The sequence below is a fragment of the Cyanistes caeruleus genome, chromosome 4, assembly GCF_971803275.1.
Source record: "Cyanistes caeruleus chromosome 4, bCyaCae1.hap1.1, whole genome shotgun sequence".
In the NCBI taxonomy this organism is placed as follows: Eukaryota; Metazoa; Chordata; class Aves; order Passeriformes; family Paridae; genus Cyanistes; species Cyanistes caeruleus.
This window is the reverse complement of record NC_141704.1, coordinates 28835722-28862912: the sequence shown is the minus strand read 5'-3', so window position 1 is coordinate 28862912 and position 27191 is coordinate 28835722. Positions and strand designations below refer to the sequence as shown.

General features: G+C 40.7%; 1 protein-coding gene across 8 annotated transcripts; it reads right to left on the bottom strand.

The window, feature by feature from the left end:
* On the bottom strand, nt 1-21730 carry C4H12orf75 (chromosome 4 C12orf75 homolog). 8 transcript variants are annotated; one of them, XR_015286343.1, is made up of 9 exons: nt 21542-21641; nt 16465-16553; nt 14526-14550; nt 8947-8982; nt 7928-8007; nt 7112-7147; nt 5600-5734; nt 5332-5432; nt 2881-4265 (listed from the first exon to the last, which is right to left on the bottom strand). XR_015286343.1 is itself a non-coding variant. In XM_086887200.1 (8 exons), the coding sequence occupies exons 4-8, from the start codon at nt 8960-8962 to the stop codon at nt 4194-4196; spliced, it is 339 nt and encodes a 112-aa protein (XP_086743326.1). In that variant the 5' UTR covers nt 8963-8982; nt 14526-14550; nt 16465-16553; nt 21542-21641; the 3' UTR covers nt 1-4193. The 8 variants fall into 8 exon arrangements, 3 of the variants coding, with proteins under 3 accessions (XP_086743326.1, XP_086743327.1, XP_086743328.1); XM_086887200.1 differs by lacking the exon at nt 5332-5432 and having other exon boundaries at nt 1-4265; XR_015286348.1 differs by lacking the exon at nt 16465-16553 and having other exon boundaries at nt 21542-21730.
* Between the last annotated feature and the right edge of the window lie 5461 nt (nt 21731-27191).

The following is a 27191-nucleotide window of genomic DNA, read 5'->3' as shown; positions in this document are numbered from 1 at the left end:
TTTCATGTGAGACTTCAAATATGAAGTACATTGCTTTAATAACCAGATACTTGGAGTTTGATTGAGTTGATATTATTTATACATTATGATCTGATTAAATATTTTAATTTTAGAGAAAGTCAGTTGCTTATTTCCCTTAAACATGTGAGTATCCTACAGACAAACCAGGTAGTAGAAGTTCTTCCAAGGCTTCCTCACAGCAGCATCCTTTGGGGAATGCAAACCTAGCTGTGGGTAAGGTGAATATTCACAGCTCAAGGTTACAGTCAGAGACCAGTAATACAGAACCATAAACATGACATTAGATGTAAGCTTGAAGGTGTGTGTGTTACCTCCCTGATTTTGTTTATTTATGTGTGTGGTTTCGTGTTTGCATACTGTCAAGTAAAGTTTGATAGTGGCACAGTGTGGACTCTCCAAAGTTTGAATACCTCCCTAACTGAAACGAAGTCTTGCATTTTGCAGAAGTCTTGTATCCCCCACAAAACTGTTATCAAGTATGACTTGCTTCTAATTATCTGTCATTCTAAATCACAACCTCAGCTTTTATGGAGATGAAGCCAATCCTGCAGACAACACTGAGATTCAGCCAACACAAAAGGTGAGCAACAAAGGTGAAGTGTGGAATTTAGTACTTCACATTATTGCCATCTCCTGTAACATAGACAGAAATCCTGTAATCAAAGACCAGAAACAAAATTCTGTGAGTAGACAGATTATTCTAGAGTTCCAATAAGGTTCTGTGACCCAAACTAATCACTTGCACAGTGATTCATTAGTCATATCAGAAATCTAAAATACATGGCATAACTAAACCAAAGCTTGGGTTCTATCTCTACAGTGCTTTTCAGATTGAACTCTGGCTTCCTTTTTGCATGTTCTATTCTGATACTATCCTGTTAATTGTTTTTACATCTTGAATATTTTCTCAGTGTATCTATATCTCAGTCTGCATAGAGAGACATAAATTATGGGAAGACCAACCAAAATTTTGAAAGAGACAGCAGGATATTTATATATTCTGATAACACCCAAAAGGACCTTTAAGGTGCATGGGCTCATTACACTGGACATTAAGCAAATAAAAGTGAGACAAGTTATTTCCTTAAAGGCTTGCAGTCTCAGATATCTGAAGATTGGAATGACCTGATAAGCCAACTCCCATTTATCTTTAGTCTTAAAACAATTTGGCAGCTGTCTACCTCTTGCTCTATTTTCTATAGATTAGAATAATGGAGAAATGTAGTGGATACTTAATTACAGTTTTTCCTTTTTTTACGTCATTTACTGTTCCTAACCTCTTTCTACATCTGTCTTCACTGCATAATAATCTTCGTTCTCCTATGTGTTTTCTCCTTTCTGGCACACAAAGCCCCTTTTTATCCAAGCTTCATCCTGTGGTATCTTTCTCATTCTTTTCTCAGTACAGTTTTGCGAATGAGAGTTTCACTGCACTTCACAGAATGATCTGGTTCATGAGCTGAGCCCTATCTTCAGCTGTAAATATTTTAATATTTTAATAGTTATAGCTGATAGTGACCAGTACACAGAAGGTCCCACAATAGGACTGACAGATTTCTGCTGTCTGGGAAATACTTCAGTGTTTGAAAAGCCTGGAGTTACAGCAAAAATTGTCAGATCAGGTAAAATAGCTCCTACTATGATAAACCTGAGTTCTGTGCTTGGTGGTCTTTAAAACAAGGGCTGAATCATTTAGCCCAGCCTCAAAAGATTTTCTGCAATACTGGAACACCATCGCTCTATGGAAAGCTGACAGAGTTATTTTCTTCATCTTGTTCTAAATACATTGCAAAACAAAAATACTCCCCAAATCCCCCTCCTTCAGCCTGTTTTCCACAAAGCCAATTCACCTGAAGTGTTTAAATTGCTGTCAATAGGAAGCAACGATGATGTACTGCAAAACACCCAGGGACTATAACCAGGTAAGAGCTTCTTTTAGTGGGCACACACAACTGAGAAACTGTAGTAGCAGCCCGCAATAATTGTCACTTCTGATCACCATGGGAACCAAACAGAGGTCTACTTTGCAGAAAACAGATCAGCAGTGACTCACCGACTGCTTGGGAAGCATGATTATTGAGAATTGCTAGACTTGTGTGGGTGACAGGGAATAGTGATGCCATTTCAACCGTAGTCCCGTACAGCAGAGTCTCCTCTGCCAGACAGGCAGGATGAAAACAAGTAAATTAGTACTTTGTGTTCATTAGAGACAAATTCCACCTTTATGATTTTCTGTAGCTTCAGCCTTGTGTGGACTCTTTGCTAGGAAAGGATTTAATTCCTAGTGAATGAAGTTCTAATTGAGATTACACTGGCTCTTACCAAGTCTTCTGCAACTCTCTTACTGACAAGATTTAACCCTTGAGTAACACAGAGATTTAGAGCTGTCGTGTCGTCTGAACTACACTAGGATGTGTATGGCACATAAAAGACAGGCAGTATTTCTGTCTGGACTACCCAGAAACTGAGAAGCTGGGCCCTTACAACAAAGCTCCAGGTCCTGCATTAAGAAGAAAGCAAAACAAATGCACTGTCTTATTAGCGTAGTTCAAAAGAGAAGCTGTCCTTGAGGTGAAATAGTTTGTATGAGACCAAAATTTGCAATACAAGATATTTTGAGTGTTTTTCAGCTGGTCATAAACCGTAGTTTCAATCTCATGCTTTCCTACTCCTACTCCAGAATCCTACTCTAGAATTTTTCAAAATTTGCAAATCCAAGCATAATATTTTTGGGCTGCCTAAGATTCTCAGATCAGAGATTCTGAGATTATAAAGCCCAAATGCACTCTTTGCTGAATTATTTTCACTGGCTCCGCATCTCTGGCTGGAGAAACAGTAACCACTGCAAAGAAAATGGTATTACAGCCCCAACATTTAAATGTTTATTTTTCACAAATGGTAATTCAAGATGTTTTGACAAAACCAAAGTCTATTCCTTAATAATAACTGTCATTCAATGACTGCTTGTGTTCTGTTCTCAGTTTTCCCATTGAAACATCATTTGAGTGCCTCCAAGGATGCCGTCACATGCACAGCTGGCAGCTGGCATATAGGGTTTCTTTTCTGTTCCTCCTCCTAACAGAAATATCCATAGATTGTAAGTTTTGAAAGAGCAGATACACTCATTTCTCCATGAAATGACATGTGCTTTTATTAACAAAGGCTGCTCACCACAGAGGAATTTTCATGAGCAGAAAATCAGTGCCCTAAGTGGAATTTGGCCGGGACAGAATACAGTATGCTGTCACACAGTTTCTAGATTCATGGATCCTTGGGAAAACAAAAGACAAGAGTCTGCAAATTGAAGACAAGGGCATGGCCCTAGCTCTTTAGTTTGATGGGTACAGGCCCACATAGCATAAATTAATGTATGTTTATTTTAGAGGCTGCAGTCCACGATGCTGCACATTTGTCAGTTGGTCTGTAAACTTTTCAGATTAAAAGACACAGAGGAACAAAAATACTAAGAAACCACTGTACCTCCCACACATTCAGAGGATGAAACATTAAAAGACCAATTCTGCAAATTGCTTCAAGCTTCTCTGTAGCTCTGCACAGGAAAAACAAGCAGTGATGTAAACCAAGGAAAGTACCCCTTGCAACTGTCCCACCACCAGCTGCGAGGAGCTGTTCGTCAGCAATCACCTCTTTGCTCCCTCTGCCCACACACAGGGCTTCAGATGTCAGTAGCAGAACAGGTAATGTTTGAGTTTAGCCCTGTCCACCACCTTTTTGATGATTCTTCCCAGCAACTGAAGGATAGAAGCAGATAAACAACTGGGTTGATTACTGGCGTCTGCTCTTGGCATTTTTAGCACAAGCTGAATGCTGATGTAGCCTAGGACGACTGGTGCTTTTTCCACTTTGGGAAAGACAACTGTGACCAGGTCAGGCATGGGCCTAATTGCTTTGTACTAAATAAACTCGTGCTATGCAAACCATTTTGGCCATTTGTGGAACATGTGAAGTGGCAACTATACCCTCGCGTATGGTAAGCAGGTAGGAGAAAAGCCTGCATGTTTTTATCACCCAGTTCTACTTGAGTCGTCACCAGCTTGGCTTGCAAGAGCAAGACTGCAGATATAATCTACAGACTTTCATTCATACTGAGAGATATTTTAACACCACATCTTAATCTTCAAGCTTATTTCATCTCGGTTTGCGGTCGATGGTCAAGAATGAGATGCATGTTTGTCTTCAGGAGCTGGAAGCCTGAAATCGTTGATAACCCAAGTAGCAGATTTCTAGAGAACAGCAATAAATAATGTCACAAATAATAAAAAGAGGACAAGCAAGGAATACTTTTAAATATCTCTTTTTGCAAGCCTCACATTAAACTACCACTATTTAAAAGTGAAAGCTGCAAGTTACTGGAAATCATAGTCAATGGTAGTTCATTGGTAGCAATAGGCATCAGTGAAAAGGGCAGGAATTTCATGGTTCATGGTGGCTTATTTCTTCATGTCCAAATTTTCTGGCTTGCTTTGTTTCTTTTAATTTTAAAATTGGTCATTAATGTACAGTAATATATTAACATGGTGCATATTGTTTTGTTGTTGTTGTTTATTTGATTATTTAAAGTGTATGGCATATCAAGTCCCATTAAAAAGAGTTTGACTAAAGAATTATGCAAAAGGCTTTAATAATTTAAATACTCATTCAGCCATCTGTAAATGTACAATCTGTTTTATATTCTATGTGAAACTTACAATTGCTGTTAACTTAATGAATTTTAAAACTTCAACAATTTGCTAAAGTTGTAATAACACTCATCCTGTTTCAATTTGCCATACTGGAGATGCTTATGGATGAGATGGGGATACAAAACTCTAATAACTGATCAAAAATCCTCTACAGGTCAGGAGGATGCAGGACTGGAGTTTAGTCCCACTATCTCTTAAAATACTATCACTCCATCCTTATGCAATGAAATATTATTGTTACATGGAATGGAACACATCATTGTTCATTTTGTTAGTATTTTTTTACATGTAATACTTTATAAAAGAGATATAACTAAATAAAAATATAAACAGACATGCAAGTAACACAATGAAGTATATAATTCTTATTTGAATCAATTTCCTTGAGCAATATCTTTTTAAGAGGTGAAAATTAAACACTAATACTTATCTCACGGTATAAAAGGGACAGTAATAATTATAAAGACCCTTACGGTCTTATGCTCATTTCATCCTATCTTAAGATTTCTCAGCAAAAATATTAAAATTTGCAATATTCCCAAGAAGATGAAAACCTGTCAAATATATTACTCTGAGGTAAAATGACAATTAATTTGCAGGAACCTACCATAGAAACTATTGAGTGGACAGTAGTGATGGTTTTCTATATAAAATCTATCAAAAGTTGTTGGAGAAATTATATGAAGCGTAGCTGATAGCTGATGGAATCTGCAATATGGCCACAGAGAAATAAGTTGCAGATCATCAAAGTTAGCTCATGTGCAGAAACATCCACCATGAGTTCAGCAATTTCATCTTTCACTGGAGAACAGCAGGAGGTTTCCATAATGCAACTATCATAGGAAACTGATTCAACACTGTACTTTAAGCTTTACCCGTAGCTGGAACTTGAAACAGTTTGGATTTTTTGGTGCTCTGATCTCTCTTGCTCTCCAGAAGGCTGTGTAAATATCAAAATCTTCAGCACAAAGACAGCTCTCTCCAAAGCACTGGCAACTTGTCTTAGTAGACTGTTAAAAAAAATAAAAATAAAAATAATTAGGTAGACTAGTAAAGCAATAGTGGAAAAGCAATACAGGAACATTCCGTACCTAAACCAGAGAACTAGGTCATCACTAGAAGCTGAGAGATTTGTAGTCCATGAGCTGGAGACACACATGCACATAAACTTGTGGAGCTCAGAGCACCCTTTGTAGATTTGAAGCTGCTCCTCTGTGTAAGACTTGAGTCAGCAGCTAAGCTCTGATCTTTCATGAATGAAGGCAAAGCACACTTTCAGCCATTTTAAATAGCAAAAAAATGTCAAGTGATTGATTCTATCCAGCCTCAGGCATTCAACTAAAGCACCTTGACAAGGACCTAAGTAACTCAGACTCTGTTCATAAGCCACAGATGGAAAGCTGCAACCTCAAGATGGTGCTTGAGCCTTGGCCTGGTCAAGGGTGATGGTGTTTTTAGCTTAGACATCTCAGAGAATTTACTGAAATTAGCTGGAAAGACCACCTGAAGTTCTCCCTGTTTAAAACTGCTCCTAGAAAAGTTCTGGGGTTTTAACCACTCATATAATCAAGACACTTGTTTTATGTGCTCTGCTCTACAAGGCCTGCATCCAGCATTGGGACCAGTCAAAACTGTGCCTGACTCTTCACCTAAATTAGGAAAGGGCTCTGTTTCTTATGGAAATTGTTGGCAGCTTAATAATTTTCAGTTCCCCACTGGCTAAACATCAAAACAGTTCCCTATCAAAATTTGTCAATGTTTATTTAGTTCAAGTACTGAACGGAAACTTTGTTTGTTTTTATTTTTTCTGCAGACATGAACTTCGAAAGGAATTTTTTTTAACTTAGTTAGTCAAAACTCTTCACTCAGGAATAGAGTCCATAAATCTTAAATGTCCTATTTTAGCTGGTGGAAAATGAAGCCCCCACAGATACTCTCATAGCAAGGGGAAAGCTCCAATACATTACTTAGTGGGTGACACACCATGGTCCTCAAGGTCCTTCCAAAAAAGGAGAAGTTTTCTAACTGCAACTTTCCTCCTTCCTGGAAAAATATTTGTCTCTGCAGATGCTGATCTAAGCACTGCTGATGTACCTCATCTCTCATGGGAGGCCTGAGTATCACAAAGGACATTTGATTTTTATTAGCTCCCAAATGAAGTAATACAGAGTTTCCTTGCTTCTCAGTTCTCAGTTGAGAATTACTACTGTCTAATTTATATCTGCACCCACTGAGAACTGGCCCCTGGTCCAGCCTTTTGAAGTTATGATGCAGCTGGAGATGTAACTTGGTGGGTCCCAGACCAACTTAGAGCATCACAGGGAGCATTGCTATCTTGTTCAACAAATACATGCCAAGCACATGATGTTAATCAAAACATACTGTACCTCGGGCTGTTTGCATCTTGATGTCTTTATTTCCTTCTAATCTTAATTAGAAAACAAAAGACAAAGATAGTTAAAATATTTTTTTAAAAAAAACCCCATGCAACTACGTTAGCACTGTTCCAAAACCAGCTACTTTTATTTTGGTTAATAGTGTTACTGTTTTTCATTTTCTTGTTTTGCAGCAAATTTTGGAAGCATCAGTCAGTGACTAAACTCTGCTGTGCCTATGTGACAGCAGCAATTTTTTTTGTTAAATCAAAAGAATATTACATTATTTCATAATTATATGTTTATGACTTGTCAATTAAATAGCTATAAATCTAATGCTTTCTCCCACTGCTCAAAAATATAACATGGAAAAGAAACAGTTTCTGCTGGGTTTCATGTAAGAACAGAAATAAACCTGAAAGCAAGCACTTACTAACTGTTATTACTGGAATTCACCACAATGCAAGTAAATACCTTCAAAACTAAAAATAGCACCGGGGCTCTGCAAGTGCCATCTATCACAGTCTCTTAGTCCTAACAGGGGTTTATTTTCTTTCAATTCACAGAGCATTCAGAGTGTGGAGAAGCTGTTCAGAAGACCATGTACCTACACTGTCAGCATCTGCTCTAGGATCCTTCTGCAAAAGCGTGTTAAATTTTAAATAAATGGGAACAATCCCTTTGACAAGTATAAATAGCCCCACAGCCATAAGAGGCTTCAAGGCCAGCCAGTCTGTCTGAAATGATAATTGCTTTTTAAAGGACACACATCCTAGATAAAATGATCCCCGGAAAGCAGGAGAAACGCAATCCACAACCTGCCGGTACCTTTGGGTGCAGCTTTCGTCTGACTGGGAGCCATGGCAGCCGCGTCCGCCGGCAGGCCCACGTACACCCCACCATAGTTCCTGGTGGAGAAACAATTACAGGCGTGTCAGAGCTCAGTTGGGACACTTCTCCTCATGAAAGGAGCTATTCTTTTCACTCAAGTTCCTGATATTTATCACCAGACCCCGACTGTCCTGTGAAAATAAACTCCATCCGCCCAGCTTCTTCTGAGTATATCCAGCTGAGGACAGAGCTAATCTGACACTGTTTGACACTGGCACCACCAAAGCACCACACTTGAAGCACCAATTAAACAGCACTTGGACCTCATTAATAAATACAACCAGCCTGCCTCTGCTTAGGGTCACACTTGGGAAAAACTCGTAGCAGAAAGGAGCACAAGTGTCCTAGGTACTTTCATAGCCCGACCATCTCCCCTTCACGGACATGCAGAGTATACTTTCTGCCTCCAAAGAGCCTGTATGAAAAGCAGGGACATATGAAGGGAGGTAAAAAACTGGGTCCTTAAAGCCTCTACTGCACCTGGAGGTACTTGCAGAGGCTCCCTTTACACTTCTCTGCCCTGTTAGGTACTGAATTGATCACACCTCCTCCAGCTCCTGGGGTTCTGAGCCAATTTCTAATTTGCTTGATGATAGACTCATATTTCCTTCAACTCCCAGCCCAGCAGAGGTCTCCCCCAAGTGCTAATGGCACCTTCTGCAGCGGTGTTGGTGTGAAGGCAGAGGCCAGCAGCCCTTATCGAGCACACCACCTACAGCTAGGAGAAAATGTGCTCTTTCTGCCACAAAGTTTCCACCTCCCCAGCTCAGTAACAGGCTGGGTGGACTCATCAATACTCGACTCTGTGTGAGATTTCCTCCTCTCTTTTCGTTTCTCCTCTGCTTTACTGGTGTTGGTGGGAGTTAGGAGGAGGGAAGGGAGGATGTGTAACTGGGGGAAGAACTCACTGCAACCTATTGCAAATAAAGCTAGCCCTGCTGGAGCAGAGCACCTACCTCCTTTTGTCATCATCTGATATGGATTCTTCTGCTCTGCAACATCAAAAGATACAAAGCATGTTAGCAGATTGTTTCTTTCAGGCGCTCCATGACCATCTGGGTAAACTCAGAAGCAAGGGAAAAACTATTACTGACCCCAGTTTAATTCAGGACATCCACTATTCAACAAAGTACTCACAAAGGTATAAAAAAAGGGAGAATTTTCCAATATAATGTACAGAAGAAATAAAGGATTGAGAAAAGATGCTGCTTACTTTTTATGACCCCCACCAGTGAGATCTGAAATTAGATTTGGGAGCAGAAACAGGTAAATTAACATTCTTCCTGAGTGAGTTCCCACACTACTCCCCACATAAAAGGAACATTAAAACTCTGCATGTAACAGGAACAAATCCGGACTGCTATTCCCCCAAAAGAGAAAAGAAAGGGACTGGGTGTCTGTGCTGGCATGTGAGTAAGGATGAAGAGGGAGAAACTTTCACAGCAGCTCTGCCAGAAGCTGTTGCAGTGCTTTTCTATAAAGTGAGGTACTGCAATTCCTGAATTCAATTGTTTGCAAACCAAATGCTATTATTAATCCCATAAAAATGGGCAATTACTTCTCCTTTAACTTTAGGGTAAAACCACAGGTCAGTCTGTACATCAATAGAGAGTCACTAAGGTTTGATTCCTCCCTTCTATACTGTCCAGCTGAACTGGAGCAGGAGGTAAAGTAACCAGCACTCTCATGTGAAGGCAAATGTGATTAAAAAAATGCAAGGAATTTATTTTTACTTTTTAAGTGTGCAACGCCTGTGCTGCAGTCTCAGTCTGTGTCCTGACATTAGTCTTCAGACAAATCACTCACCCACTTTTGATTAAATATTTGGATTTTGAGCTCTATTTCTATGGCTGGGTATGGATGGGGCAGCAGCTGCACTTTAGCTTGATCTGCAATCAATTTATTTATTTTTTCTAAAAGGTTGATGGGCCTGCTTTTTAATCATTGGGGCTCTATGCCCTTCCATGGCCCTGAAGTCGATGGGATTTTGGCCTGAAGAGCAGAGGGCTCATAGCAAGATGCAGTCTTAAGTGCAAGAAAATGTCCTTAAACCTCCTGGGAGGGGAGCACATGCCTTAAAAATACTGCTATGACTTGGAAATTTTCTGACATCTACCTTCTTTCTAAGGGGCAGAACATTACCAACTGTCCTTTCTGCATCACCAAGTGAATAAGGGTACACAGGTCCTTTTAATAGTAGAGGCTTGCAGTAAATATTATTCTAGAATTTTGCTAAATTATATTTATGCAGGGCATAGCACTCCTTGTTGGCTTTGTCTACATCTCACCACTCAAGAAAGACTGATCAATAAAGTCCTCATTCCCTGGCCCTCCTGCCATCCCCTCCTGGAGGAACTAGAGCCATTTCATAGGGCATTTCCCATCTCCCATGACCCTGCATAGTCACCTAAGTCATCTTACAGTCCTCACAGCCAGAGAATGCAGAGGCATTTCTTCTTGAGGACTGGGAAGCTGCTCTGTCTTAATGTGGGCCAGTTTCTCCTGAAGAAAATGGAAAGCCTGTGTATGTCAGTGGGTGGAAATAAGGATGTATTTTTAGAAAATAAATAAATAAATAAATCTACTTTAAGAAAGGGACTTTGGGTCCCAAAAGATCACAAACAGACATTTCTGTTGAACCAATCAAATGTGTCACAGGATCGATTTTCTCGTACAATTGGGAACATTTTCTGTAACCCAGATTAATCATTGTCCAGAGAAAAGAGTCCTTTAAAAGCACTGACAACTTCATGCACAGCTTGAGGCCTCTGAAACGGGGTTGTAAGAATAATAATCAATATTGTCCAACAGGAAATTAATGTCAATTTTTTTTTCTAAAAAAAAAGAAAAATACTCTAATAGGAAACAGGGCCATTTTCTTCTGCTCCAGAAATGTTTTGTAATATGGCATCACAGACCATTACTGTAATTCTCTCACCAAAACAAATTATCCAGGTCTATGATTAAGCAGACAAGCGGGTTTTAAAACATTTTGCTTTCTTCCTTTCCTAGCTATAAATCAAAGTAGTAATTTTGCAATGCCTTTTCCTTCAAATGCATGACAGCAAAAATAATCTGGGATTGTACAGACAACAGCTCTTGGGTTGGGGGCAAACTGTTGTAGCCCTGCCAGAAAAGAAGGAGTGAGCAAAGATAGGAGAAAAAAGGGAGTGTGAGAGGGAAAAGAAAGAAAAACCTGGGTGATGGCATTTAAGGAATAATCCAATTTTACACACCTTTCTGGGGGGTCAGGAAGGAATGCTGCCCCAGTTTGCTCACTACACATATTCACACACCTCTTGTCTTCACACACGATGGCTCAAGACCCCCTTTTGAAAGGTGCCCACTAATTTTGCATGTTTAGTGTCTGTTGAGCCACTGAGGCAGGAGCTGCTCCTGTGCCCAGGCTGGGTGAACCCAGGTGGCTCTGGGGAACAAAGCTACAAGAGCAACAAGATTGGAGAGAAGCTCCTTTGGTTTCAGCAGTGCTCCCGATGCCACATGTCTCGGGCTCACAATGGACACAGGAGTCCAGCAGTCCTCCAGGGACAGCAAGTTTGGATAAGCTTTTCTGCACCAGGAATAGACAGCAAAAAGAACTTAGAAGTCCAAGGTGCTTCGTGCTGACCAAGGCTGCTGTGTCACTGCCTCAGATGCTGTTGACATCTGCAGAGGAACCAGGAGCACGGTTTCCAGCAGGTAGCATGGGCAGAGTCCTAGAGCCAATAGGCAGATTTAGCAGAAAAACCACATAATAAAACCACATAACACTATTTTCAGCTGAATAAGGGTTTCTTTTGGTAAGGATTTGTCTGTCCCAAGAGCCTTCCTGTCACCCAAATTCTGAAAAACACACTTTGTTCATTTGTCATATTTTACATCCATCAGTCCTATGTCCATTTGATGGTAAAAGAAGCTGCCATTCATCACATATTTTAAATGTCAGATGACAGGCATTCACACTAATTAATTCCATCCACATTTTTCTTACCTCAGCTTTTATGGTTCTGTTTGTGCTGAGCATTATTGAGACTCCTTCTAGCTGTGCTCAGTAGTCCCACCAGAAATGATTCATTGAACTTTGAACAAGTGACAGACAACTACTCCTGAGATTCTTGGTGTTTCTTGGGAACAAGAGCCTTTCATTTGTACTTAATGCATCTCCTCTCAATATTTTGAAACAGGCTTGAACTGCTGTGTCCTTTCCTTCCCACTGTAACTAATCCTCCCCCACACTTAGCTGCGTACTGAATACCGCAGGCATTGCATTACTTTCTAGCATAACCTTTACTTCTACAGCTAAGCTGTTCCAATTAGCAGTGATGAATGTTTCTTTATTAGTGGGGCAGGAGCATGGGCTGAAGCTGGCTGACAGGTTCTGGGTTGGAGCACAGAGGGCAGACAGGTTCTCAGAGCACGTGTCCTTCTCGTCACCACACAGCCCTCAGAGAGGAAGAGCCCTATGCAGAGGAAGATCATATCACCATCCCTATCTTATTGGTGGAGAAACTCCAGGCCCAGAGGGCAAAGCAGCTTCCCTGCAGACACCCAGGAGGGTCAGAGCAGGATCCAGCCCTCTACCCTTCCCTCTGGCTGCTCACTCCAGGAGACATGGTGCTTTGGCAATCAGTCACAGTCAAGAAATGAGAAACCAGATTAACCAGAGTTGGTATTAGAAAGCATGTAAGGATTGACACACCTAAATGCTTTTCTGTATTAGAACTGATATGACTGAAATCTGACAGCCAAAAGGAAAAAAAAAGGTTATTTAAAGAAAAGCTTTAGCTGATGAAAGCAAAAAGGTGTAAAAAGCTTTTGTGGATCTATAATACTAGTTAATATAAATCTGTTTTGTTCATTTATATGAAATGAAAATAATTTTTCTGATAGTTTATTTCCTTTATAAAAATCTTCTGTTAAGTATTAGAATGCCTAATTAGGGCTTTTGGGTCATCACTGCCATTCCTCGTTAGTAGATGTGCGTTTTGAACATCTGATGAGAAGGTTTAACTGTGCTGTTACTCATAAGGGTTGTTTGGCTGGCTCCACTATCCTTAATCTGAATGAGTAATAGCTCCAGGACTGACCCTTTCACTTTGTTGAAGGCTGCACTAGTAATTAATTTTTTTCTGAGTTATCTCAATACTATTTTGAAACATGACAGATGAACTCACACTAGTAAGTAGGATGCTTCCATTTTAACTCCTGCAGCCTGGCTCTATAAATGCTTACACACATATAAACATAGTTCTACACATCCCCATACCTTTAAGCACAGGAACATGCCTACAGCGTTCATAATTTAACATTACATGTGATTTTGAAATTTAAAACTACTGATGAGCAAAGAGAAAGATGCAGTTCTAAGCCAGTCCTTAAATCATCTAAATTGAACAATAAAAAAGACCCTGATAGAAATTAAACCAGTGGGTTTGTAAATACAGAAGTAGTGAGGGCAGTGATGCTGCAGGCTGCATCAAGAGGAGGTTCCTTACAAGACTGCCTTCTGTAATTTATTTATTGTCTGGCACTGCAAGCCCAGAAAACAGACTACAGAGGTAACACAGATCTCAAGAGTATCTGTGGCAACAGAGCTGATCAGCCAAGTGACACCTGTTGTTAGTTCTCAGCTGTGCTCTGTAATAGCAAGAACAAGCCTGTTGTTAAGCTCTTCCCTCCACTTGTTTATCTGACTCGACTGCCCTCATTTCTACACCAGGATTCCTCCATCTAATTAGAGTAGTTATTCTAAGTGAAGTAAATAGAACAGCAGAATGTTCCTACTGCATAACATAACAATCTTTCCCAGGTCCCTCAGTCACAAACTCTAGTGGCAAATACCAATTACAAGTAATAGGAGAAGGCAAGACCTCAGGAGGAGTTCTTTATGGTTTTCTTTGATAGAAAAATACATTCATGGCTGAATAAAGCTGTTCCTGTATCAGCAAATAAGAACAGCTCTAAAAAAGACCTTGCACATTTAGAGAAAAACAGGATGGGTAGGGCTGTCCTCTGCTTACCCAATGCCAACCTAATAGATGCTATCTTTAATGCAGAGAATGCTTAGAGAAGGTGGGTACTTTGAAAAGGAAGTTGGATGGGTTAGTGGGTCTCATGAAAAGAGGGGGAATTTTCTCAGTGGTTTTCTAAACCTCTCACTGGGCCTGGTGGAAATTTATGTGATGGCTCCATAAAATTACATGGCCTTTGGAAAGAGGTACAGTGGCACATGATGGGGAAAAGCAGTCTGAAGTTACATAACCACCTCTGCTAGACAACTGTCTCAACAGAAGCAGAGAAAAGAAATTTCTTTTAGAGAAATAACAAGCAAAGAAATCTGTAGAAAAGTAAACAAGACAAGGAACTGTTTTGTGGAGATGAAAGCTGTCACTAAAGACAGTAAACATCTGGTTGTGTTGATTATATGTTAGGATCCAGATGAATCATGCATGACTAAATCTAGTATAAGGCTACTAGGACTGAAAATATGTCCGGGGTTATATATTTAAAAGAGTTGAGTAGAATAAGTACTTACACATCTTTAGTAGTCCCTGTAGCACCTAGGAAAAAAAAAAAAAAAATCAAAATATGTTTACCAGGTAATGGCAAAACAACACAGAAATAGCAACAAAATTTGCTACTGTAAGAGAACATACTTCTCATGATTGTTTAGTTTATCCTTAATGATTATCCATACTATCCCTTAAATCTATCACATCTGGACCAGACTCTCCATGTGTGAAAATGATGCTGCTGTGGACCAGTGCCCAGGTGCAGTCACTCAAAATGGGAGCAACATAAGAAAAATATAATTTTTCTGAATTTTATATGCTTCCATTTGCTCAGTCCTTTGGTGGGTTTGTCTGCCACAAAGCTGGCACAAATAACCAGGCAGTTACTCCCAAATGCCCTATTATTCTGCCATTTGATGCAGTTGTAGAGCTGGCATCACATGTGTAAAATGCTGCCTCGTTTTTCCTGCCAGATAAACAAAGTTTTAAAGAATGACTAGACAGGACTAATTTAAACATTGGGACACAACACCTCCAAAGCCCCAGACAGCTAATGAGATCAGCCACCCCTTAACTCATCTTGCTATTTAAAAAAAAACAAAGAGACAAAAGCTTCCACCTGGCTGCCTGGTGTAAGAGACTGACTTTTCTGTTTTGGTGACTCAGATGTTTCTTGCTGGGAGACATTTACTCAAGTATAAACTCTTTCTTGTTCCTCCCAAGTTACTAATGTTATGTTGCTCTTGCTAGTATATAATTCAGCTGAGTAGCCAGTAAATTATCCCTTCTATTAATTATAGAAGTTAGGGCAGACATTAGAAAAACCTTTCACTTCTCCTTTCCTCTTAATACTTAGCTGGAAAAGGTTATCTGACCTCACTCTGAGGAAACTGAAGTTGCCAATCCCAGAGATTTTTTAGTTTGGAGGTAAGCTGTGGTTTTTTTCCTCTCATGGTACTTAATTTTTGGGAAAAAAATTATTTCTTCTGCTGCTGAAAAATGTACATAAGTAGAAAATACCTTTCATCTCCCTTTGATGTGTAAGAATATGCCTTTTGCATTCTTGTTTTAAACAAGGGGAAGAAATAGACCTGCAAGGCTTTCCAGCTCTGTCTACCTGAATGGATTGCTTGAATGGCAGAAAACATCACCCTTTACAGATAATTCCTGAACATACTGTCATTCCCATTTCCTGTGATCTGACTATCCCTCCTTTTCCCAGCAACAACACAGACTAGACTCGTATAAGACTGTACACATTTCTTCTGTTAGTCTTGCTTCCAGAGTCAGCAAAATCTCAGTATGGCTACACATACCAGCAGAAAGCCTTAATTAAGTTGGAGGGAGTATCTCTAGTCACAATAAGCCCAGGCCCTTGCTCTAAAACTTTACTCCACCAGGCAGCCTTCTGAGACTTTTTGGCTTTGCAGGCACATGTATGGAGCACTACATGTAAACCTCTCAAATTAATTCAAGGTGGAAGGCTGGCATTGCTGTGTGAGCTCAATCTCTGCCAATGCAGGGAGACATTTTCTGCTCATTCATCCAGAGTCAGCTCAGCAATGAGTCTTCAGGGCACCCCTTGTAGACCTAGACAGAGCCCAGGCATCAGCAATACTTCAGACAACACATGTTTTGAAAAGCCTAGCTGGAACTAGCAGGATTCTTAATTTTTTCCAGAAGAAACTATTCCTTTGCTGTCCCTGTTCTGCACGAGGGCCGTGACTTACTTATTTTTAGTCTAAACTCTCTGCAGTCAAAATCAGTATCTCTGAAAAGGTTCATGGCCCTTTCTGAGGCCTTTGCCAAGACTTTTCTGAGTCTAAGCACCTTGGATGCCCATCTGAAAAATGTCTTCCTTGCAGAAACTACAGCAAAAATACAGTGTTTAATACACAAACTCAAGCCAAATGAGAACTGTGTGCCTACAGTACTGCTACACTCCCCAGAGGTGATACTCACGTTCCAATCACTGGGTGCACTTCAGTGCCATATCCACCTTCAGTGCCATGCCTGTCTTCAGTGCATTGTGGTACAAACAGATTCTCACTCTGGAGACAGGAGATGTCACTCAGACCCATCAGCCTGGGCTTTGTGTAGAACTATACAATCCTGTGTTTGGAAATGTGCCACTAACGTTCACACATGGCAGCACTTGCTTTCTTGGAACATTAGCAAGGTTACCACTGCTGAAAAATCACTGCAGTGTTTTGAAATGCATTTCACACAAACTTTGAGAACTGAGTATGACAAAAACAAATTCACTTTTTAAGCGATCAGTTCTACTTTTATAATAAATTAAAAATATATATATAAAAAGAAATACATTGTTTTCTACTTTTTTTATAAGCACAGCAAACCAGTTTATCCTCACTTTCATTGATGGGATTCCATTAATTTCAGTGGGGTTACTTCCCATTTTCACTAGCAAAAGTGAAACAAGTATTTGGTTCAAATTCACTCAAGTACCACTAAAGTACCTGACAATAAATCTGAGAGTGTTTCCAGTTAACAAAGGAGCTTTCTTCCTGCAAGAGTTCTGAGCTTACAAATGAACATCATTTTAACTAGGTGTGCTATAAAAAAATGTCTGGGTAAAAACTTTAAAGGTTTTCTTCATTATGGAGCCTGAACATTCCTTACACATAGATATTATTTCTCAAGGAACCAAAACCATCTCGGTTCATACAGATGTGTTTATTTGTAAAGTCCAATCCATTCACCCTCACCCTGTTACTTCACTGACATATTTGTCTAACTCTTGCATGTTTAGCGAGCAACACAATTTTATTGCTACTCAAGTTCCATCTGCCAGAAGTTCAGCCAAAGAATCTTGTTTACTACCGATCCACAAACACTCTACAGCTCATTCCATAGCAGCAAGGCTTAATGCTCTCATAGATATGATGGTTCTCATAGATATGATGGTTTCCATAAATGACTTGAGAAAAGGCTCACATATATAAAGCTTGTCCATCTTTTCCCCACTGTAAGAGCTTGCCCTAAAAAAAAAAAAGCAGCTCTTGACTCTACAAGCCTTGTCTCGATAGGCTCTTGTTCGCTTGGTTTTTCAATCCTAACCTCAGCAAGAGACTGCAGAGTAGCTACGAAGCCACATCCATAAAAAATAGGAAATTTTGTACTGAATTGTCCTGAATTACTTCTCTGCTCAAACCATTTACACAGTAGGACCATGGATGCATTTTGGCATTTTAGAGCTGCAGAAGAAGAAAGAGTACAGCCTTACAGGCCCACTCAGCCACACATTGCTCTGAGCCCCAGTGATTACAGAAGGGAAGCATTCTGTCTAGACTGGAGCTGTGATCCCTCAAAAAAAAACCCCCAGCATTTAAACAGTCACAAGTCAAAAAGAAGAATTTATCCCAAAGCATCTTCCATTAGGTGAGAGGGAGGTTTTGCTCTTTTAGAACAACAGCAGCTTCTCTTGGCAACACCGCAGGACTTCAGTAAATGCAGGCCTAATGCGAAAGATGGTTGAGAGACATCGATATCCACAGAGGATATTCCTCTGTGCTGAGAAATGCAAAGTGAAGGTGAGAGGCAAAAGCTTCAGAAAAACATAAAAAGCATGAGAGACAACTACTCACATTAATAAAATGGATACAAAAAAAGCCAGGACCTGACTTTTGAGCAGATTATGAAACATTTTCTTAATCTTCTTTACTGAAAAATGCCCTGTGACATTTTCTTGCATATCAAATTGTTACAAAAACCAAATAAAACCCCTCCAAATTACACACATGTGCATGCAACTCTTAAGAATGACTTTACTACTGCAGGCTTCTTTCTGATGTGCTCCTACAGTCAGCAATAAGGAAGTGTGTTCTAACACCAGTGAATTTATTCTATTTATACCCCATTGTAACTGAGGATAGAATATTATCAATTTGTTTCACATTGATTATTTCTTCAGCTCATCAGGTGGGAGCTCTGTACACAGATTTGACCCAGTCAACAGAATGGCACGATGACTTCTGGGCATTGCACCAAACTTGAAGTTAATATATCTGTTAAAACTCGGTGTGAAAGTTCTCCTTCATCATAACTTGACTGTATATGAAGCTTTCCACAGACTGACAGCTTCTCTATATATTTAAATTAAGGCAAGAGTGACAGACTCTCCAAAGAGTACCATAATTTAAGGTGCTGTCATTGCTACTACAATAGATACAGAAAGGAAGAGGCAGTTTAAAAATTTTAGTGAAGAATCAACAGAGTGAAGGGAAATGCCTTAACTCAGAAAAAAAAAAGGAAATGAATGTTTAAGAGCATCTTTTTAAAAGATGCACACACACACAAAAAATAGAGGCTATTTTTTGTGCTTCTAAAGCTCCAGGAAATAACATCAAAGAAGGATATGTAAAATGAGACAACAAAACATAAGGAAAACACCAATGAGAAATAAAAAATAACTATAATCCATAGTTAATACATGAAACAGCTAGGTAGTTTATGAAGGATGTATATACACCAGTTTACTTGGATAACTGAAGTTGCCATTTCTCAATTGAAGAGCTTTTTGCCACTGTCTGATACCCTGGAAAGAATATTTGAATGCTGTGAGTTATATTGGTGTTCTGGAGTACTGCACCACAGACTGAAATGTTATTCTAGATCACGTCTATTAGTTTAGATCTCACAGACCGTAGAGCTGAAAGCTCTGATGTCATTCCAGCCATGCAACTGAAGATAATATCATTAGCTGAGCTATCACCATATATACATCTGCTTTGGAAAAATCAAATTAGACTACAATAGAAATTTTACAAGAGTAAGAAAATGGGGATTGGTGTAACACATTTAATGTGTTCCATGAAGTCTACTACAATATTATACTTAGTCATATGATATGACAGAGAGTGTTACAGGTTAATTACATGCTATGTACCTCTAGCTTTGACATTACTGACTACAGAATAGTCATAACTTTAGCATTAAACATGTAGTCATGCTGTGCATGCCACAAAATTCATTTGTTTTTACACAGTCCTCACATCTTTAGGTAAAATTGTGAGTTGCATTTTCCTTAAAAGCTTGAGGATCCAGAATAAAAATGGCAAGTCCTCTCTTTCGCCTTTATAAAATAATTTTATTTTTATTAGACACACTTTGTAAGGAATGTTAAATGAAGCAAATAAATAGTAGACATCTGACGTCTTACTTTTATTACCAGCTGTTTGTTATTTTAAGACCATAGACTGCACAGAGTAATTCCTTACTGACAGTGGTGAAAGTGAGAAGAGAACTGGACCTTTCAGAGCTGCATTGGATTTGGAAAGGTCTATCAATGCAACAGTAATAATTCCATTATACTAATGATGTGTTTTATGTGGCATTGTTGGTTTTTACCTGCACTAAGCCCTTAGAGATCTGTGGACTATTTCTAAAGAGCATGCAAAAGTTTACCAAAAAATGCAAGTTCAAGTATTTTAGGTATAACATGTAAGTTTAACTATCAAAGGGGTTGGACCTTCAGTGAAAATACTTTATGTATCTACAAGCCAAAACCTGTTGAAGACAACTACCTCTAACACAATAGGACACATTTAAACAAACTTTGAGTTCAAAATAATACTGCTGCCAGAGTTAGTCTACTTGACATTTACCCATTTGTACCCCAGTACAAGTTCCACAGGGCACTCAGATCAACATTAACTTAGAAACTACCACAAATGGACTAATAATTTACTCAACATTCTTGTCTGAACTTCTCTGAAGCTTGCACTGGTTCTCTGAAGCTTTTACCCAGCAAACAGAAATGGGATGTGAACAAGCATCAGCCCAGAGATATGAAGCTAGACTGGTCATATGCAGAAAGAACTTCCAGTCACAGCAATGCGGGAATCAATTAAAGGGAGAGGATTCGTGTGTGCAAACAGGACAGCTCTAATAAGCTGAACTGAATGTTCAAGCCAATTCACACAGCGCATCCTTTATGGATGAGAGAAGCCTCTGTAGACAGACGTAGTACCTAAAACCTAACTCATAATAATTTAATAGAAACCAAGCAAGGAGTGGCAGAATCACATTCCCTTCCAAGTGGGAAGTGCAGAGTTGAACAGGTAAACCAACAAGACACCCCACAAGCATACACACACATATACACCCTAGCAAAGACAGCATCACTCACACCCACAGGCAGGACCAAGTCAGGACTAGCACCACCCAAGGCAACACTGGAGCCCTGATTAAATCAAGCCAGAACACTAAGAGAGGGGGACCCAGTAATTCTAAGTGGTCGAACCATTATTTTGCTGTGTATTTTCAAGAGCTGACAGCTCTCAAGTGCATATGAAAGGCTTGATAAAGGTACTGGAACAGATGGCAATGTTTGCCAAGTGCAGCTAGGATGAAAAATGATTGAGAAATGCTCATATTATAATTACAGGGTGAAGGTCCACTTATCAGTTTCCATGTACTTTCCCATTCTGCGGGGGCAGGGGGGAGAAAGAGCACAACAGCACCATCTTCCCAGACCTTATCTCTTTTGAAAATAGCAATGAACAAATAAGGAGCCAGCTGGACGCACCAGCCAGCAGTAGACATTAATTAACATGCACGAAACCTCAATCACGGAATATCCTCCAACTTCTCCAAGAAGCAAAAGGAGAAGATGTGGCACAAATTCATTTCAGAAGTGGCATTCGTGGCCTTATAGGGAAGCGCAGAGGATGGAGCCGGCACCCCCGGCGGGATCCAGCTCCCGGCCTGGGCTCGCCGTGCCTCGGGCAGCCCGGAGCGGTGATTCGAGCCACAACCGGGCACCAGAAAGCCGCGGGTGCCCGCGGCAGGCCACATCACCCTCTCTCCCCCGAGCAAGCGGATCAGCCAAGGGAAAGGCAGATGTCTTGCAAGAGGGCGGGCAGCGATTCCCGCGGCTCGGGCGGGCATGCCCCGAGCCGGGGGCTGTATCCTCGCCAGGTGCGGTGCCGCCGCCGCCCCCCGCCCCGCAGGGCTGCCCAGCACGCTGGGGATGCTCGCCCCGCCCGGCCCGGCCCGGCCCGGCCCGCCGCCCTACCTCGCCCGCCCGCACCGCCGGCCGTGGAGTTGCCGCAGCCCATGGGCGCTGCCCTGGCCGCGCTGCGCCCGCCGGTGCGCTGCGGTCACCGGAGACAGCCGGCGGCGGGCGGAGCCGGGTGGGAGATAAAGCCGCGGGGACCCCTCCTCCTCCTCCTCTTCCTCCTCCTCCTCCTCCTCCTCCTCCTCCTCCTCCTCTCCCCACCCATCGCCGGGGAAACCGCCGGCCCCGAGCGCCGCCGCCCGGCCCCGATCCCGGCCCCTCAGGGCACCCCCTGCTCGTCCCCAAGCAGAGCCACAGCCCGCCTGCCGGGCTGGCCCCTCGGGACGGGCTGCAGCTGCTCTCCGGAGATGCGGCTCAGCCCAGGCTCAAGCCTGCAGGACTCCGAACGACCCCCAGCCGCAGCCCAGAGCCCCCCCCGGGCAGCGGAGATGCTCCTTGGCTCACGCCTTTCACGGGAGCTTTGGGACACCTCTCATTCGCCAAGGGAAACATCGGTGTAACCACAGGACCAGGCTGCAAACCCTACATCTGCTACCAATAACATCCAGTTCACTATTTTAAGCAAATCTTTATTGATTAGTTTGAGTATTTATCTTCTTAGAAGAAACATGATGGTGAAACTGAAGACCCATTGAGTTGAGAAGGGCTACAGATTCACTTTCCCCAAGTAATATCAGCAGCACTGAGAAACGTGAAAGATAAGTTTACAAACTCTTCAAGCAATCATTTTCATTCAACATTTGTGTCATTTACCAAAAAGAATTTGGCTTTCTGTTAACCCGAACCTGTCTTCCACACGGAAGAGTAAAACACTTCAAAACCTTGATGCCTTGGTTACTTTTCCATCCTCAAATGACTGGGAAGCTGAAATCCAATGTATACATCTGGCTACAATGCAAACACGATAGATAGATAGACAGACAGACAGACAGAGATAGAGAGAGAGAGAGAGAGAGAGAGAGAGAGAGAGAGAGATAGATAGATAGATAGATACTACTACTACAACAAATTTGCTTGCAGTTCCAGAAAGATGTTTTAGGGGTGTCATAGAAACACCGGAACGAGAATCACATGTGCATACGACTGATAATTGCCTGCTACAAAAGGACCAGATATTAAGTCCTGCTGCATGATCTTGCAGTCTGTTCAGAGAAGTGGGAGGAAAAAAGGCATCACAATTCTCTTACAGGTTTCCCAAGAAGTACACATTAAAACAAAGCAGCTCCATAAGCAGCAGAGACAGTAACATCCAGTCTTCTATGGATTTTTGCCCTAGGGAGGAGCCCCTACATGGGCTCACTGATGTCTACCTCATGACAGGGTGTAAGATCTCCCTCCTCTGACTGGCCATCTATTTTCAAGTCAATTGCAGAAAGTCAGTATTTTCCAGATCTTTGTCTATACCTTCCCGACAAATTGCCTGAACCTGAACAATCAGCTCAAAATTTAACAGACAGGGTTAATGGGCACATAGGTATGGCCACACAATTCCTTCACCATCACCATCCCTACAGCAGACAGGCAGTGCAAACGTGTGCATTTTTCTTCAGAAAAAAGAAATCTCAAAAAGGTTCAAAACCACTGGTTTTGAAAGGTTCAAAGGCATCTTTTTGATGGCCAGTTTTCAGAAATTCACACATCGAAAAATAAACCCTCAGGCCAAGTTTTCAGTACCAAGCATCAGTGCAAAACAAATTTTTAATGGCAGAGTTAAGAAGGAGGAAAGGGCGCTCTGAAAGCAATGGTGAAATACATGTTCCTTAAGGCCCCATGTGGTTTTCTAATATAAAAACAAACAGGAAAAAAAAAATCCCAGCAACCCACACTGACCACAGGCTTGGCACGTTTTGAAGCATCTATGAGTGTGTTTTTAATATGCAGTTTACCTTGGAGGAAGCAGTTGTGATGAGCACAGAAACCGAGTCACATCCTCAGATATTAGAAGAGGCAGCTGGGAGGCAAAAATCCCCTGGATATGTCTTAACACCAAGCCATTGCCCTGGCCACAAGGAGAAGGTATGAGGCTGGTTCAGAGACCTGCAGTGGTATTAAGGATGAGAGAAAGGTAATGTAACCTGTGAGTGCTCTCATTCCTCCTACAAGTTCAGCGTAGCACACACAAGCCAAGCACCCTGTGTGCACAAACAAAGGGCTGCATGTAGTTCAATAAGGCAAGAAACTTCCAGCACACCCATCCAAGGCTGGAATTAGTAGCACGTTCAGGGGACCTAAAACAACAGAAATGTGATGTATTCCTCTATGTGGTGTCTCAGATTGTAATGAGTCAGCCCCTCTCTTAGCAGCTCTATTGTAGTTGCCTCCTACTACAAATGGGAAGACACTCTTTAGTTTTAACTTTACTTGTTTTATACAAACAGAGCATTTCACCTTGTTACTGAAAATAACTGGTAAAATGCAGTCACCTAAGCAAGTTAATTAAATGAACACTTAACATGAAGAGAAAGGAGTGATGCCTTCCCTGCATCAGCAAACTCTTGGTGTCTGTCATCACACACCCTGTCTACGTCATCTCCTCCTTCTCCCCAGAGGAAGACTGGGAGATGTATGGATGTGAACTTCTGTAAGTATTTCAGAAGATGTAGAGAAGAAGGATTTTGTTATTCTTTCCCCTAAACCAACAGAAAAAAATTACCCAGCTGGGAAAACAGGTTGATTGATGGGATTATCTAAATCTGAAATGCCACTAATTTTCCCCTTTTGGACATTTTTGCTAGTCTGAGTGCTTAAAATCCAAACAGTCTGTCTGTCAGGCTGGTATGCAAGTCTATGGAAAGGATCTTTAAAACACATTATTTCTGGCATTAGGGAACAGCCCTTATTTGCACAATAATGTATACTTTTCAAAATCCTTTTTTATGTAAGTATCCACTTACGTTATGCATCCATGAATTCATTCTAACAAAACATTTGCTTACAAAGGCTTGGATCTCAGTTCATGCATGTCTAAGAGCTAGAATTGCTTGTGGGTCCCTTCCAACTCAGGATATTCTAGGATTTTATAGAAAAAAAAAAAAATATAGTGCTAATTAGCATCTTCTGAGTATTTTCTTTTTAACAGTGTTTCTTAAACATGGATGTTCTCAAAACTGCAAATGTCCTGAAAAAATTGTCAGTTCTTCATCAGTAGTTAGCACCTTGAGATAATTATTTTCCTGATCAAATCTACAACAGGAATTCAATTTAGACCAAACTTGCCCTCTTTAAGAAGGGCAAGTTGCACTGCAAATATGTGGTCAGAGTTTGCCAGTGCAACCACCTTGTTTATGGTTAATTCTCAGTTCCATTGTTTTCAAGTCCTAATTCCCATGTTTTCAGGCTACCTTGTATTAATGTTTCTCGCTGGCCAGATTTGTTAGAGCTCTGTTGTTTTTTAGCTGGCAACCTGGGCTTGTAGGTTTCACTGACTTCTTCAAATATTACAGTTCAGCATAGATGGTGCATGTGAACACTTAGCCAGTAAAGAACAGAAAGTTACGACCCAATTTCCCAGTAAGCCTGCAAGGATGATTCTTCTTGAAAAATTCTGTAGTACAAGCCCCAGTCTAACAAAAAAACCCAAAAACCCAAAAAAACAAACACTCTTGTGTCAACTGAGGGGTGCTTGTTTTACATGTCAATAAGGAAAGACCAATACATCAAGATACTAATTTATTTACATTAATAGAAAGAGGGGGTAAAATCAAGATCTTATTAGTAAAAGGTATCATGATTCCACAGCCTTGAAGTTGCTCACTACATGGCAAAGGGAGACACTGGGAAAATCTCTACATTGCTGGCAATATTCAACTTAACAAAAAGGATTAACTAATTTGATTTGGTTTACAGAAGCCAAATGACAGTCATAACGAAACACAGAGGGCAACAAAAAGAAAAAACAAACCTACAACCCCCCCATGTTTCTATACTCTTTCTTAATAATGGCTATATTGTGAAAGCACTTGGTCACACCAAGTGACCCCAACTGTGCAAGGTACTATCTGGACACATAAGGAACGTTCATTTTTGCTGGCAGTCAGAAAGACAAGAAATAACTGATGGATGAGATAATAGAGAAGCCAAAGTAGGAAGCAGTGAGATAGCATTACTATTTATAAAATGGATGTGCCTAACAAGAACAAAAAAAAAAAAAAAAAATAGAAAAAAAAGGGGAAAAAAAAGAAAAAAGCGGGAGGAAAAGTGTTGTATCAGGTCAAAGGAAAGATCCACCTTTTTCAGGATTCTGTCTCTTACAGCAGCTGAAAAGAACATGGGAAACTCATAGGGTCTGTGCCCCCCAAAGTCTCCCATGTTCCAGTATTTGCAGGTCACAGGCTGCCTGAGGCAGATGTGGTTGCCATGTATTTAGCAACCCTTAGCACATTTCTCTTCTATGAACTGTTCCACCAACCCTTGAACACATATAAGTCCCTGGCACTCAAAGCATCATCTGTTTTACCTCTCAGCCACATGTGAATTGAAGAACCTACTTTTGTATGCTTTGAACCTGGCTCCTGCCCACTTCAGCTGTTGGTGGTTTGCTCCTTGTATCAGGATAAACACTGAAGAATCAATTCCCCACCTCACACCGTTTCTGATTTTTTGTTCTTCATAGTAGAATAAACACCAAAGAATCAATATGCCATGTCCCCTATCCTCACCTTTAGTTAGCAGCAGAGATAGCAAGTTGTCATTTTCCGGCAGTTGATCAATAGGCAGTTAAAAACACTTTGAAAGAGATTTTCTGTGAAAGGATTTAGAAACCCCATCCTAGAGAGTAGGTTCTGCTACTAATACCAAGTTTATATGAGAAGCAGTGCAGGGACCCTGCATGGAGGGAGCAGCCAAATTTCTTTGTCCATCATATACTTATTGTAATCCATGCAGTGTGTCCCCTCCCTTGCATTCCTCGTTAGCAATGAGAAAATGTGGTAAAGGGCTCTCTACCCGCCCCTTTCTCCCTTTTCTGGCTGCCTGGCAGCCCCCCACTCACAATGGGAGATTTTCAGCACCATCTCACACTCCTCTGAGCTCTGAGCTGGTCTTGGCCTCACTTGAGCTCACACCACAGTGAGTAACCCACACCAGCTACCATCTAGCCTTAAATAACATGGCATTATTTATCATGGCAGCACAGTGAGGAACAGAATCAAACTGCAAGAACTTAAGAGGGAACGCAATTTGTCTTTCTCCTTGCAGTGACAGTGGATAATTTGACTTGAATATTTCTTTTAAATGAAAATGATGACTCCTTCCATTAAAAAAAATCCATAAACCGGTAGAACATGTAGGTTTATAATGGTCTGTTGAAGCAGACTTAAAAAGATATTATTTAAATACCTCACTTTAAAGCAAAAAAAAAAAAAAAAGAGTTATTTGCCAAGACCAAGGGTTTTCTTTCCTCTTAAGATTTTAATTTATCTATCTGTTCCTGCTCTCATTAAAGTCACTAATAAAATTCTCATTATTGGGCTAAATCAGACATGAATTGAGACAAAACCAATGATTTCTTCTAAAACATCTAGTAAGCAATGAACAAGGAACCCACTGGCTAGTCAGTAAATGCCAAAGAAATATGAAAATTCTGTTAGTGGATATGCCAGCTTTACAGAAATTTCTGCACCTCTTTCCTCCTCAGTCTCTGACAGAA

Coding starts and splice junctions, on each gene's coding strand:
- C4H12orf75 (XM_086887200.1), bottom strand. Junction 7,148..7,927: donor GACGAAAGCTGCACCCAAAG/GTACCGGCAGGT, acceptor AATTAAGATTAG/AAGGAAATAAAGACATCAAG. Junction 4,266..5,599: donor GTTTCAAGTTCCAGCTACGG/GTAAAGCTTAAA, acceptor GCTGTTCTCTAG/AAATCTGCTACTTGGGTTAT.